Source organism: Dinoponera quadriceps, unplaced genomic scaffold, assembly GCF_001313825.1.
Source record: "Dinoponera quadriceps isolate SergipeBrazil2010 unplaced genomic scaffold, ASM131382v1 scaffold823, whole genome shotgun sequence".
Taxonomy (NCBI): Eukaryota; Metazoa; Arthropoda; class Insecta; order Hymenoptera; family Formicidae; genus Dinoponera; species Dinoponera quadriceps.
The window spans coordinates 409,040-423,704 of NW_014555144.1; the positions used below are offsets into that span (position 1 = coordinate 409,040).

The following is a 14,665-nucleotide window of genomic DNA, read 5'->3' on the forward strand; positions in this document are numbered from 1 at the left end:
AAATATAGGTATATAGCTAGTGTGAATTAGAGAAAACGACGTTTTTCGTGTCGAAGAACAGGAACCTTTCGGTCTCTCCACTTCTTGCTCGAGATATTATTAACTAGTTCACCTCTTCTGTAATAATAAGGATACTACAACGTCGCGTAACCGACTGTGATGCTTCCTAACACACTAACGCTACCCTGCGTGCAATGCATTGCTGATTGTAGAACGAACGAAGCAACGCACTTGATGCAGGATTGCGTCCGTGTGCCGCGGTGTGGGTCTGCAAGACTGATGGGCGCATCGGGTGTGTTCGGCTGATACTTTTAGAGAGAGAGAGAAAGAGAGAGAGAGAGAGAGAGAGAGAGAGAGAGAGGACGGCATTAGAATAGGCTATTAGTTACCGTTAGTATCCATCTTTCATATCCTTCGGTACGTGTTTCTTAGGGGAAGCGCGTCATGTATCATGACTGGTGAGGAACGAACTCTGTATAATAAATCTTCGGCATTTTAGATCGATTTTTCGTACACAAATACACACACACACACACACATACATATATATATATATATATNACTTGCGGATGATTCTTGCGCAGCTTTTTCTTTACCTTCATTTTTTGTTGCCAGGCATATTTTATTAGTAATAACGATCGTCCTCGTACACACACTCTTTTGCTTTTACACATATGGAACAATAATTGGCATTTTTGTAAGAATATTTCCCGTCGAGATCATGTGAGGATATATTAACGACGAGAGAGTGAAAGAAAGAGAGAGAGAGAGAGAGAGAGGGAGAGAGGGATAGTCCTGCTGGCTGAGTGGCCTAATGGTGGTTATGATGGTGCCTATGACTCTCTTGATCCTGATACTCATTCTTGTGATACTGCATCCAGTCGAGCCACTTGTCGTTTAAGTTTCCGTAAGCGTTAGGCCCCTGCGACAGATGAACACGCCCGCGATATTCATGAATTCAGACAGATTTGCACCGTGTATTTAAGTGTAATTAATACTTTGAGTGTCAGACGATTTAGGCATTTGTATCTGAAAGCAAATGAAGTAATCACACATTTTACGTAGCTGCGTGCGGTCGTCTCTGTCTCGTCGATCTCAGCCGAGGCGTCGGGTAATAATAATAACAACAACAACGTGACTTCCCGTTCCCCATCTTTCGTTTCTTTTGTACATAGGCTTCCAAGGTGTCGCGCGTTATGCGGCGCGAGATCGCGTGCAAAGTTGCTTCTTGCTAAATTGCTTATTGCCGAATTAGTTTAACGTTTTGTTGTTGCATTCTGAAATTTTATCCTCGAGGTTGGTGTTCTCGAATCGAGATAGGATGATAGCGTACATACGGACTAGGGATAGATTTTACAGAGCGCGTCGAGTCGTTTCCAACGCGGTCTTTTTGTCTTGTCGGTCTGGAGGGATTTCTGTACATTTTATATAAACGCCACTATACTCTTAGATTAAAGGGACGGAGAGAGGATGTAAAACTACGACGTTATTGTTATATAATGGCATTATTACCGAAATAATATTATACGATATATCTTGTAAGAACGTTAGTTATCATTTAACGATATTGAAGCGTCGAGAACGATGTAGATCGGCTAGTGGCCGCTGTTCGATTTAGCTTAATCTGTTGAGATTGATTCTTCGCAGCCTGCGAGGATGCGTTGCAATTTCAAAGAAGTCCGACAAAATACTTCCCCGACTTGAGAGTTATTGCGTTGCCTTCACGAGGCGAACAGCTTCGCACGTCATGCGTTCTCGGCGTATCAATGTAAGCAGGGTTGGGAAGGTCATCATTTAAAAATAACTCGTTACTGTCACTCGTTACTCATCAAATAAAGTAACTCGTTACCGTTATCATTGTCCATTTTGAGGAATATCGTTACCGTTATCGTTACAATAAAACAAGACGCTACAAAGAGTCTACGAAAGAATAGAACGAAAAGAATGTGCACTGCAGAATTGTATCACTAATCAGTAACATCACCTTTGATTTCTAAGTACGATAATTTCTTTTACGTTCCTCTTTCTCCTTGCTTTGTCATTTTCATTTTAACATTCTTCTCATCTGCGAAGAAAGGATACGAGAGGAGAGTCACTAACACTAAGAAGAAGAAACAACCTCGTTACTGGGAGAAAGTAATTCCGTAGCGGTAACGCACGCAAAGTGACGCGTTGCTTCCCAACCCTGGATAAAAGTTGTCATTCAGAGTTACCGTGAGAACGTGCAGGAATAAAAGTCGCACTCACCAGCAGTTTGATCCCGCCTCCTTGATGCCCCGGCGTAGAGCCTCCCCCGGCTTGCACGGATTCGACCGAGCCCGCGGGCAGGCTCTGGTATCCCTGATGCATCTGCATCTTTACACCTCTCGTGAATTGTCTCCGGTCGTCGTTGTCGTCGTTTCTGCCGCCGAAGTACGAATAGTCGTCCGCTTGTCGCTTCGCGGTGGCGGAAGCTCCGTTCTCCGGGTAGGACACCCAGAAGGACGTCGGTCCCTTGGCCAAGGCTCTGCTCGTTATAACGGGATCGGCCTTCACGTAACTCGCCGTATACGGCGCCGGGGTCACGACGGTGGACAGCTTCTTCAGGACGGCGTCCAAGAGGGTGGCGTTGAAGGAGCCAGCGCCAACCGGGCCGGAGGCTAACGGACTCTTCGGCGAGGATTCCTCGGAGTTGTCCGCCGCACCGGCCGCGTTAGCCGTCATCGCGTTGTTCGTGGCCGCGGTGACGTTCCTCTGCAGGTCCGTCAGCATGTCGAATACCTGGCTCAGCACGGTCATCCTCTGCTGGAACGGGAGCGTCGCGTCCACCGTCGGCTTCGGCGGGAAGATGCCGGCGAAGGGCTTGAAGGGTTTCTTCACCGCGCTGGCGGCGGCGGCGGCCTTCTCGTACGCGATCAAGTCGTTCAAGGTCGCTATCATGTCGCTCTTCAGGTCGCCGAGCTCCGACAGGATCGCGTCCACGACCGCGTCCTTGGCAGCCGCAATGGCCGACAGATCCTCGGAGGCTCTCGCTGCCCTGTCAGGGGAAGCGTCGTCCGACGTCAGCGATCTCATCGCCATAGAGCCGCTCGTCGCCTCCAAGCTGTCGTCGTCGCCCGTCGCCTTCACGGTCGTGTTTAGCTTTATGCTGTCGAACAGCTTGTCCAAGAAGTCCGACACCTTCGAAGTGTACTCGCTCGGGTCGGGAATGATGGAGGACGGCAGCCAATAGCTGGGTGGCACGATCGTGCTCTTCGGCACCGGTGCGTCGGTGCTGGTCGGCGGAGCGGCGGTGCTGGTGGCGAGGCTCTTAAACAACGTGTCGAGGAACGCCGATTTCTTCGCCGTGAATACGGTCGGGTCCACCACCGGGCCAAAAGGTCCCCCGAAAGGTCCCCCGAAAGGCCCTCCCGCGAAAGGTCCTCCGATCATCCCCAAGAAGGATTCCTTCGGCGCGTCGCCGGCTGCTGAGGTCGCGTCAGCCGTGTCGTCGGTCAAGCCCTTCGCGTACGACGACGGGGCGGCCAAGCCCAGGTTGACGACTTGCGTCTTGTCGGCCGGGATCACGGGTGCTCCCACCACGCTTCTCCTCCTGCGGGAGAAGAAGTCTTTGCCGGCCGCCGCGTAGTCGGCCGTCGTGTCGGCCGACGAGAACGGCGTCATCGGGCCGAACTTCGGCCCCATCGGGCCGAACTTCGGCGCGAACGGGCCAAACATACCGCGTCTGTACATCGCGGTACCGTCGCCGTCGAGCGTTTTCCCCATACCGGCCTGCAGGGTGTCGCGTTTCTTGCTGAACAGTATGTTGTCCGCGGCGCCGAGGTTGTCCACGGGCGGCCCGCCGTAGGGTAGAATCGGCTTGGTGCCTGTAGGGTACATGACCGGGCCCAAACCGCCGAACAGGTTGCCCAGCATGTCCGTCTTCTTGGAGATCATCGCCTTCGGGTCAACGAATTTCGGGAAGAGCGGCGACTTCGGCATGTACGGCACCGATATCGTGTCCATTCCGACTGGTCCCATCGGTCCCAGGGCTCGTGAGTAAACTGCAAGATTTCCGCAACGATCGACGGGGATCAGTAATTGTTCCGAGAAATTGTTCGCGTAGTTGCGAGCAATTAACGAATTATGTAGAATTCGGACAGATCAGGTAAATGAGCTCGGGTTTCACGGCTCGCAATAATAATCAATTTGCCATTTCGGTAATAATTGAACGAGACGCTAATATTGGGAAGAATGAACAGACGTTTTGCATCGCTGATTAGTAACATTATCTTTTCGATTTCCGAAAGAAATCAATTCCTTTCATCTTCGCTGTATCACTGTAATTTTAACTAAAATATCACTTTTATTTTCATCGAAAGCTTTTATTTAAAAAAAAAAACTTAACAATTTACCACGCCACTTTCATCAGGTGAGAAATAAAAATAAATTATTGACAAATATGAAGATTGCAAATCAAACGTGCATATCAAGGTGATTTCTTTCCGAGAGGCTTCAGACGCATTCAACGTTCAGATTACGTAAACTTTAATAATTTGGAAAATATCCCGAATAAAAGACTCATTTTTACAAGAGAGTTATCACCTATCGACCTTTTTCCGTGTAAAAAGAAAAAGATACGCGAGAAGAGAATGAGATAGCAGGAAAACGACGTTACCAGGTGACTTGGGTATGAAGTTCGTCCATGGTGCACCGGGTGGTAGAACTGCTGCGGCGAACGCTACTAGGCAGGTGAACGGTAAAAGTGCTTTCTGTCGGAGCATATTGCGCTAAGTAGCCTGCTCCAGTCCGTCGACTCGCTTTTATAACAATCATCGATCAATAATCCTTGCAAAGTCTTCGGGGATTACCCGCATGGAGAATGTGTTGGCGGGGCCCGAGACGGCGGAGTTTCTCATTAAAATAATCCACTCCCCGCATGTGTATGCGCGGAGCTCCGCAGTTGTATATTTTAATTAACCCAGCGTGATAATTTCCTCCCGTGCGCTGCTGGACGGACGTAATTTCCTTCTTACCATCCGAGGGGAGGACACAAGAGGACACGGGGGGAGGATCTATTTTTAAATCAAATCGATCGGGATCTATTCTCCATCCCATGACGATTTCGCGGACAAAGCCGTTTTCGCGAGATTAACTTCCACCTCTTCCCCCCCCCTCTCTCTCTCTCTCTCTCTCTCTCATTTCTCTTCGTTCCATCAGGTATACAAATAGCGTATTTTCTGGATCGCGATCGGACTTTAATCGCTTTACAAATGAGTCATGTGCGCCGCATTCTTCAGCTGTTTTCAATAATGGAAATGAACGTCGCCTCAATTATTTCATGAATACCTTATCCTGGCATCGTCGAATCTGATAGGAAGTACCCCGAGACTGTCGCGAAATTCGCAAATTCCTTTGATTTCGGTTGATCGCTGCGAGCATGGACCAATTCAAGCGACGTAAGTAACATTCGCCGGCACGCGATTGTCCCTCGTGAAAAGTGAAAACGAAGATCGCGCGTGCTTGATATTGTGGTTGTCAACTCCACTCACTCATCAGACGTGAGTAATTAGTATGTGTGTGTGTAATGCGCATATCTTTATTATTGTTATTATTATTATTTATCCCATTCAAGTGACGCTTTAACTAAATATAAAAACAATCAGATATTTTTCGTGTTCGAGACATTGTCCGAGAAAATAAAGTTATCGAAGCCGAATTTTACTTTAACTTATTAAGGCCACGAAAAGTAATGCACTTTCCGGATTTCTTACCTAATTATCAATTTGATTATAATTAAATTCGAAATTAACCACAATTCATTCTCCATTATCGCAGAAAGCGCGATTGATAGCGATGTTGATACCGAGGCAGCAACAGATTTGTCGTCGTTGCGTTCAGCTCTGCAGTGCCATCACCAAAGAGACAATCTCGCGAGTGTAATCACGCAATTGCTGCGAGCATATCGGCCAGAGGTTGATATCGGCGCATACGAACGCGTGTTGAAGAAAGTAGGAGGTCTGTTAGAAAACTGCGATTCTCCCCGAAAGCGATTGCTATTCTCGATGATACCTGTGCCAAAAGGTGTGCCGGATCACAAGATCGCGGAGGTGTTCAATGCGAGCACGGGCTTTGTCAAGCTCAATCTGCGAGGAAAGTAAGCTCTCTACGCGCTACATTCGCGTTGTCTTTCGACTTTAATCATCTTTCCTCTAATAATCTTCTTTAAAAACTTGAATAATTCTCTACACGGGAGAAACAATTCCGTCGTTGTGACTGGATTTTCCGTTGCTTGGGGATCAGACAAAAAGAGAGAGTAGGGGGGGGGNGATTTCCTATATGTACATATATATAGAACATGTCTCTGTATAAAATATATAATTATATATCTGATTACACAGACAGGTTATTGTACTTTTATCCCGGGGACAGAAAGAATTTTGTTCAATCAATCGTTCTCAATTGAACGACCGGGTTTTAACGCACCTAAATATTCACACGAATGTTCCCAGTCGCGCATAACAGAGATGTCATTTCTTGTCACCGAATTTTCATTTCTCGCCGCCGAGTTTTCATCTGGTTCCTCGCTCAGTTGCTCGTGCAAGTTGCAGTTGGGACTGAGTTTACCTTTTTTTCTTCTTCCGTGTGCAAGACATCCAAGAAATACATCGTATTCTCATATTCCAACGCAGCGACACGTCTGAAAAAGCGCTCGACGCGGGAAATTCGCCTGGCGCTACAATGGACGGCAGTGTTTCCGCATCGAAGCAGAACCCCCCATGCGACCAGGACGCTTTGGATTCGAAATCGTCCGAGGGCCATCCCTTCCGTGGCTTCGCCGAGAACGAAATTTCCACGACGATTCGTAACCACATAACAAATGTAAAGCATATGCGGGGTGTGCAGCGCGATTCTCCTCGTTCGGAGATCTCGCTTGACGTTGGCTCAAATCCACCCTCGCGCGCTGATCGGCAGGCAGATTCGTCGAGTCGTCGACCGAACGATAATCCGCAGAATCGTTCGGTCGACGAAAGCAAGTGTCAGACATCAATTTGCCGACAATATCTGCTTAATAAGAAATACCACGCACCTGCTGGGAACACCGCCAACCTGTCGCAGTCTCATTACTCACTTCGGACAGCGTGTCAGGTTTGTAAAGGAAAAAACAATACACCGAAGGAACACGGAAGAGAAAATATTTTGAGAAATTAGGAATAAACGTAACATGAATTCTATATATATAATTACATATTAGATATTATTATACATCATATAATATATGAAAAAAAATATATGCATATATATATATATATATATATATGTTATAAAACTTCGACGGATTTGTAGGAAACAAGCTCCATGAAGACACGCGATAATACTGAGATAGTATCGGATTCGTCTCGAGATAAAGCTGCCCGGCTATTGAATGGCGTTAGATACGGCTGTAGGAAGTATGACGGTGTCGACGCGTTTGATAGAGACACGGAACCGGGGATGTCGAAAGTGGCGATCGACATGGGCCGGAAGAGCGAGCGAACGATCGAGCAGGAGACGATCAAGGACAGTATACGCAAGATGGACGACGTGTGTTGGGCGGACGAGGATCGGGGCGATTTCGTAGACGTACTGGAGACACAAGATGCGGAATAATCTCGTTAAACAAACCTTTTTTTTTCTGTTTTATTTTCAGCCTCCGATTTTCATCGGGAGATTAAATCCGTTGAATTCCGCAGGCGGACGATCTCCTGGCGACGGTGCGCGACGGACTGAGGGCGAGTCTGAGCAACTTTTTGAAACGAGCGCGAGAAGGGACCAGCGTCGGTAACGCTTGCGGATTTCTCTCTCTTCTCTTTTTTTCTATCTGATTTATTTCTGCCTTATCCATTCTCCGAGTGTGACAACGTACAAAATTACAAGAAACTGAAACGAACGTTCGCGCGCAGAGTCGCCGGCCTTTCCGCGCACCAGGTCGTATCCACGGGCGTACTCCTCGGACACGGCGTGTTTGATGTCGATAGACCGGAAGCCCGCGACCGCATGCAAAGTTTCAGAAAAAGATCTCGACCCCTCGTCCGGCGGTTTGCTTTCGAAGGCACAGAAGGAGGACGTTAATTCGGAAAAGGATGGCCGGGATGAAAAGACGAATCAAGGGTCGTCCGCTCGCGTCGCGAACGATTCGCAAGCGAAATGTGGCTCGCGCGAGCTCAGCAAAGCGAGCGAACTGCCGTTGTCTCGAAGAAATTTGGATCGCGACGCGGAGAAGAAAGTCGCGGCGCAACGCAGGGAAAGTGACGCGAAGGAACCGATTTACGGGTGAGTATCGCGCGATCGATCAACGGAATAATTCAATCGACGCGATAATGTTGATGTGATATATGTCTGAATTATCATGTAAGATGTTCGGTAAGATTATTCTGTCAGTTGGACCGTTTTAATTCGTAACCTTCCAATGATTAATCCCTCTATCTTCACTTTTTACTCTTTCGGTTTTAAGGTAACAGACATCTTCATTCTAGAGATAGCATATTTTTTTTCCTGAATTCGATGTACATCTATGTGAGTTTGATCAACAGCATTTTTGTTAATCTTCGATTTTTGTATTTGCGCCGAAGAGGATCTGATACTGATGTAATGATATAATTTTGTTTTTGTCGATACAGACGCAAAATAAGACCGAGGCCGAGCGAGGTGAGCGCGGAGAACAATTTTCAAGTTCACTCCATGTCCGAGCTGGCCGCGTACAAGAAACAATACTACGACACGTTGCTGAGCGTTCGCAGAGCTAAAGGTTTATTAAAGTTACATTGCATATAGTGAAATTATATATACACCTGTGTATATCTATATTTTTCTTTTCTGTAAATAAATCCCTTAGATATGGCTTATATTGATACCTCATTCGAACCTGACGTGTCGTGCAGGGAGAGCGGAAACGTCCGCAAAAAACACCGATCGCTCTCAATTCCGTTGCAGTCGCGGTGACGAATTCCCTAGCATCTTCCTCCGCCGCGTCCTCCTCCTCCTCCTTGTCATTGGATCGTTTAACGGCCTACGACGATCCGTATTATTCGAATTACACGTGCCAGCAGCAACACCTGTTCCAGCAACAGCGTCAGTTCGCGACGATGAGGCCGCAATTTTCACCGACGTGCCCGACACCGCTGTCCGGATTAACGAGCGTGCAGCAGCAGCACGGTAACCAGCAGTACAGTTGGGCGAGATCCGACTGTAAATATTTATTACTCAAGCAATTAAGACTCCGGCGACAAGTAAGAGGAATTACTCTCACAGACGTGATGATTACATTATTATTTACACGGAGAAAAATCATTCGGAGGGACAGCAACCCGAGCGGCACAAATTGGCTGGCTAACTTGTCGCCCGACGTTAGCCAAACGTTGCCTAATGTGCTGGGAAACGCGTTCTCGTTGGGGGAAATAAAATTTCCAGAATTTCCAATTTGTTTTAGAAAAACCAGAAATTTCCCGTTCGCTTCGACCAGAACGCATTCGGTTTCGTTGCCACGTTAATTCAATCGATTCTTCTCCCCCGGTGTATGAATTTTTCCTCATAAAATGACCTCAAAAATCAACTCCTAAAATATCGGACGGTACTTTTTTTTTAAGAAACACACGTTCGTTTATTTGCTACAACAGCATACAATTTGCCGTCCCTCTGAATTATTTCTTTTTTTGCGTGTACTATCAAATCGTACACGAAGGAAAAAGATTGGTCGAATTAACGTGCCAACGAACGAACCGTTTCTCGGTTGAAGGAAGCTGAATTCCTAGTTCTTGTAAACTAGATTTAATTGTTCTGAAGAACCGAAAATACTGTTTCCTTCGACGATAACGCTCGTTTTCATTGTCACATTAAGTTCAAGCAACTTTTTCTCCGTGAAATAATCTCGGGATCTCGCGCGTTTGTCTCACCGGGTGCGTGTCCTTCCGCAGGCTTCGTCGCCCGCCGTGTACGCGAGCCGCGACCAAAGGTAAGTCGTCATCCATCGCGTGAACTCGCGTGACAACTGAAATACATATAAAACATACACATGAGATCTCTCTCTCTCTCTCTCTTTCTCTCTCCTCTTACGTCTCTTTATACTCGATACGCTCATGTTATTTACTCTCGCTGTTCCTTCCGCCCGATTCCTCCCGATTCCCCCTCAAAGCGGCTGGATCAATCGCTACGTCGGGTCCATGTACCCCTGTCGTCCCTTCGCGCCGGACGGCCAGCCGGAGCAGTGCGTGCGTCGCAAGAGCTTGGAAGACATAGTCGGCAAGTTGAAGGGGGCTGGACGCGGTAGCGTCGACAATTGATCGGGCCATATCGCCTCCCCTGAGTTCCAACGGGGAAGTCACCCCCGTTGGGGGTGCGCGCGCGAGTATGCTGTACCCTCCCTCTTAATCCCTGATCCTCATATCTTCGCAGATATCAGGACGGAGCGCTAATCGCGATGTACAACGGTGGAAAAACGGTGGAGAAAAACGTGTCGCTCTCTTACAAAACGTCAAGATAAACGTGAGGGTACAGGCTCGACGCAGGATCCGCGTTACTACCGTTACGAACCGTTACGAGCGGCCTTCGCGCCGAAAATAATTGTTATCTTTGGTAATAATTATCATTACGTTATATACATCACATCGCGTGTCACAGGACTATCGAGATGTCAGCGGGCGTTCATCTCACGGATTCGTACGTGCACGTAATTTTCCTCACGTCGAGACGTGACCGCGCTCTTGTGTATGTTCAATGGATCGCGCTACGGGTTTGATCATTTCGTTTGTATTTCGGACGATTGCGTGACAATGTTCCTTAGATGGCATATACGCAGAATATGTAACGCTACTATGCTCTCTTGCAGCTTTGTCCGCCGATCGAACCGTGTCTCGATGCGTCTCACTACACATTTCCGCCTCGAGCAACATTGTACAGGACTCACTTTCTAACGACTAAAAGTAGTGTTTTCTTTGTTTCATCATGATATACCTCGTTAAATAATTAATAACACACATATCACACGGACACGCATACACAGACAGGCACACGAACACACACAGTCACACTCGTATTTCCGCACACAATCGGTAGTGCATATAATTAATATTTGTTCGTTTATTCCTAGACGTACAAAATGACGTTTCAAAGAATGCGCGATAAATGCTAACTTAGGTGTTATTTAGGTGTGACTCGTCAATCATTTATTGTCCGGATCTTTCGCTATCAGCATGACAAATCACCAAGATGCTCTCTCTCTCTCTATCTGTTTATCTGTCTTTTCCGGTATAATCCGCGCATCATGCTTGGTAATCTGTCAAGCTGTACTCATTCATACCCGCAGCCTCCGTTAGACGTCCCAGAGACTTAGAGACACTCGCGTCTAACGAACCCTACAGTTATTAGCGCGTTTCGTTACAGTTTCACGTCGACTAGCATTATTGTTGGCAGCATCACATTGTTGTCACTCGCATATAACCGAACGCACAGATACAATGACGCTATCGGCTAAAAACCGTATACACCCGCATAAATATTGAAACACATTCGAAGCGCCCAAATGAGCCGAGAGCTCTCTTCTGATCAGGGACACACACGTCCGTATCGTCCGGCGAGTTAAAAATTAGGCCAGTCGAATCGTCCTGTTGGCGATCGAGAGGAATGGTCGAAGATCGCCGTGCTCGGCGAACGTCCAATCTCTGCCGATCTTTGAGGGTCACGTTTCGAGATCCTCTTTTTGGACACGACGATTCCTCTCAATTCGCCTGGATCTTGGGAGATATCGGGTCATGTACAGACTTGGATTGTCGTGCTATCACTATAGGTCACTCGTCGATCGAGCTTAGCATGTAAAAGAATCTGCGCCTATTAATTGTAATTGAAATTTATTGCCTGAATGAAAACTTATTTATACAAACTCTAAGGAAACAGTGCTTCACGTATCACAAACATACCGCTATTTTTTATTTATTCATTAATTTTTTTATTAACTTCGTTGAAGCAAATAATTATTGCGATAATTAGAGTAAAGTCAAATGAGAGGCGATTTGGTTTTCCTTTCTCATCGTAATGGCGATAACGACTTTATTTACTTCATTTATCCGTAGTGCTGTCGGACGATAAATCGCTGCTCGAATGATCTCTTTTTCAGTCGCGTTTGCGAACAGACAATCTGGATTGTCTCGGGTATCTCGAAAGTAACGATACAGAATGCGAAATACAAAGATACTACCGTTAAAGAATGGCACGGAAATATAACGTGTGAGAGAAAATTAAGCGAATAAAAACGTTCAGCATTACTCAGGTTCTTCTACTTTATTCGCATGAAGGAACTTGAAAGAGGTGAATACCAGGGAAAGTAGAAAATACACGAGTTACAATTCAAGTCATCATTTGTCGCCAGTAGCACTCGGATTCGGTCGGAATTTATATTCGACTACCGCATAAGTACGATTAAAAATCAAAATCGTTGCGTAAGACGACGAAGATTGAGTGACGAATACGCGCGACTTTCTCAATTCGTACAAAAAACTGTCACCCCGATCTGCCTAGCACAGAGGCGTTACGGGCTGTCGCCCGAATTCGGATTCGAAAATTACGAGTATCACGGCAGATCGTGAAACGACGAAGCCTCGGATCATCGAAATCATCGTGAGTGAATGGACTCGATCGATATACACTACATTGAAAGAGCGTTATATTTCTTCTGGCAGTGTCTGTACATTTTGTTAGTTTTTTTTTCTTTCCTCTCGAACTCAAAGCTAAGTCTCTCGCCTTACCGCCAAGTAACACTTTTATTCGATTAAGTTACTCTAAAGTGACATTACTTTTACCTTGAGATATATATTCACACTTTCAAACGTTTCATTTTTTTTTATCCCAGCGTTTTATCAGCAATTACCGTTATACAGAAAAATTACACGTTACGCTCTTCATTGTGCCCAACAGAACAGAGTCATGACACCGTCGATATTTGCCACAACGAAGCTGCTGTTATTACACGCTATTTCTCTTTATGAACCTATATGAACACGCATTTCTCTTATACTATTAATTGATTTAAGGTCGACGCATCGAAGTCCGATAAATGTGTACGTGTATGTGTGTGTGTGTGTGTATGTGTATGTGATGTATGTATCGCGGCATCGTATCAAAAGACAAAATAGCTGTTGTTAATCGTTTTATAATCAAGATTAATTGCTCAACAAGATTAACCGACACACGTTCGTGTTGGATTTCGATTAATATAATAATGGTAGTGATACGTCGAACGAAGAGGAAACGAGGTATCGGAGAGATTCACTCCGAGGACTGTGCGATGCTGTTACGCGTTAAAAAGGAGACTCAACGACGGGCCGATCAATGAAGAAACACAAACATTGATAACCGTTGTTATCTTTCTTTTTTTTTCGCTCTAGGATGAATTGTACTTCTAACACGATATGTATGTACTAAAAAATACCTTGCTCTTCAATTTGATGGATCGTTAAGGAGATATAGTTGTACAAAAAAGTGCTTGACTAGAATCGACTAGAGATTCTCTCGTTAAAGTATAGCGAATCAACGCAACGCGATAAATAATACTGATATCGTCTAATTCACTTTAAAGCTACACAAAAACGCCTGGAAACATTGCTTATGTACAGGGACGGACTTGTATTCCGCTGTTTGGAGCTCGAATCAGGATGGTCAATCGTTTTTCCCCGCATTTCTAAACCGTGCCCTCTTTAAATATAATAAATTATCAACCAACTATACTGTTGACATATATTAACGAGTACTTAAAGATATTCATTCGAAAGTATTAGCTCACACCTGTAAATTTTATACGTAGCAATACGTGCCGCCACCTAATGTGAATAAAACTCGCAAGTCCGTCCTTGCACAAGACCGATTACTGCTGCAATACAATGAGCACACGTTCAAAGTTTACGAGCCAATTAGGATAATACAATGAATAATCGTTCCACGCATACTATTCCGTTCATACAGAAGGATAACTGATGCCAAACCGATCTTCCGGTGCAAACAATGTCGAGTCGAGTAATAGAATCTCGTCATAAATCATCGCGAAGAGTCTACGTGAAATTATCATCTGTCCAAAGAATGAGCTTCGGCTTTCCCTCAATGTGCTTTCGTTAAGAATTTAAAGTCCTATAAGGCCATTGCGTGAAGTATACGTATAAAGGTATTGTCATTGCAAAGTAAAATGTTATTACGATTTTAAGTACTATGCTGGTTATTAATAAGCTATCCGATCATAGCTTAACTTTAGCGAGAATTGGACGCAAAAATAAAAATTTCTCAGTAGATAATTATAATCATTTCCTCTCTCTCTCTCCCTATTTCCCGTTAATTTTATTCAAAGTATCGTTTTTATTTATTCGATCATACTTTGTTTTTAACGACAACATAATCTCTCGCGAATTTTTAAATCCACGTTCAATTACGTAAACAGTTTGACTTTGTGAAATTATACTGACGAATCAAAGGAAAAAGATAATTTCGTGCTTGTATATTAAAAGTTCACAATTATATGTAAGTTCAACGTAGTGAACGGCCAAATTGCAGTTGCTAATCGTAACTGCCGTACTTTGTATATAGGATCAGTAGAAAGATCGGTCTAGCTGCGTTTCTCTCACTACGTATGTATATGACCTCGCGTTCTCTCGAGGGTTCAATAATATATACACTTTCTGGCATACCTTAA

The 14,665-nt window shown here is 45.3% G+C and overlaps 2 protein-coding genes across 2 annotated transcripts; one reads left to right on the forward strand and one right to left on the reverse strand.

The window, feature by feature from the left end:
* Positions 1-567: 567 nt before the first annotated feature.
* On the reverse strand, positions 568-5,646 carry LOC106743083. The gene is made up of 3 exons (XM_014616609.1): positions 4,637-5,646; positions 2,248-4,022; positions 568-922 (listed from the first exon to the last, which is right to left on the reverse strand). The coding sequence occupies exons 1-3, from the start codon at positions 4,740-4,742 to the stop codon at positions 812-814; spliced, it is 1,992 nt and encodes a 663-aa protein (XP_014472095.1). The 5' UTR covers positions 4,743-5,646; the 3' UTR covers positions 568-811.
* LOC106743049 lies at positions 5,399-13,912 on the forward strand. Its single transcript, XM_014616542.1, has 10 exons — positions 5,399-5,417; positions 5,737-6,115; positions 6,651-6,840; positions 7,036-7,107; positions 7,306-7,599; positions 7,692-7,779; positions 7,884-8,271; positions 8,619-8,771; positions 8,873-9,227; positions 13,790-13,912. The coding sequence occupies exons 1-10, from the start codon at positions 5,399-5,401 to the stop codon at positions 13,910-13,912; spliced, it is 2,061 nt and encodes a 686-aa protein (XP_014472028.1).
* The last annotated feature ends 753 nt before the right edge of the window (positions 13,913-14,665 follow it).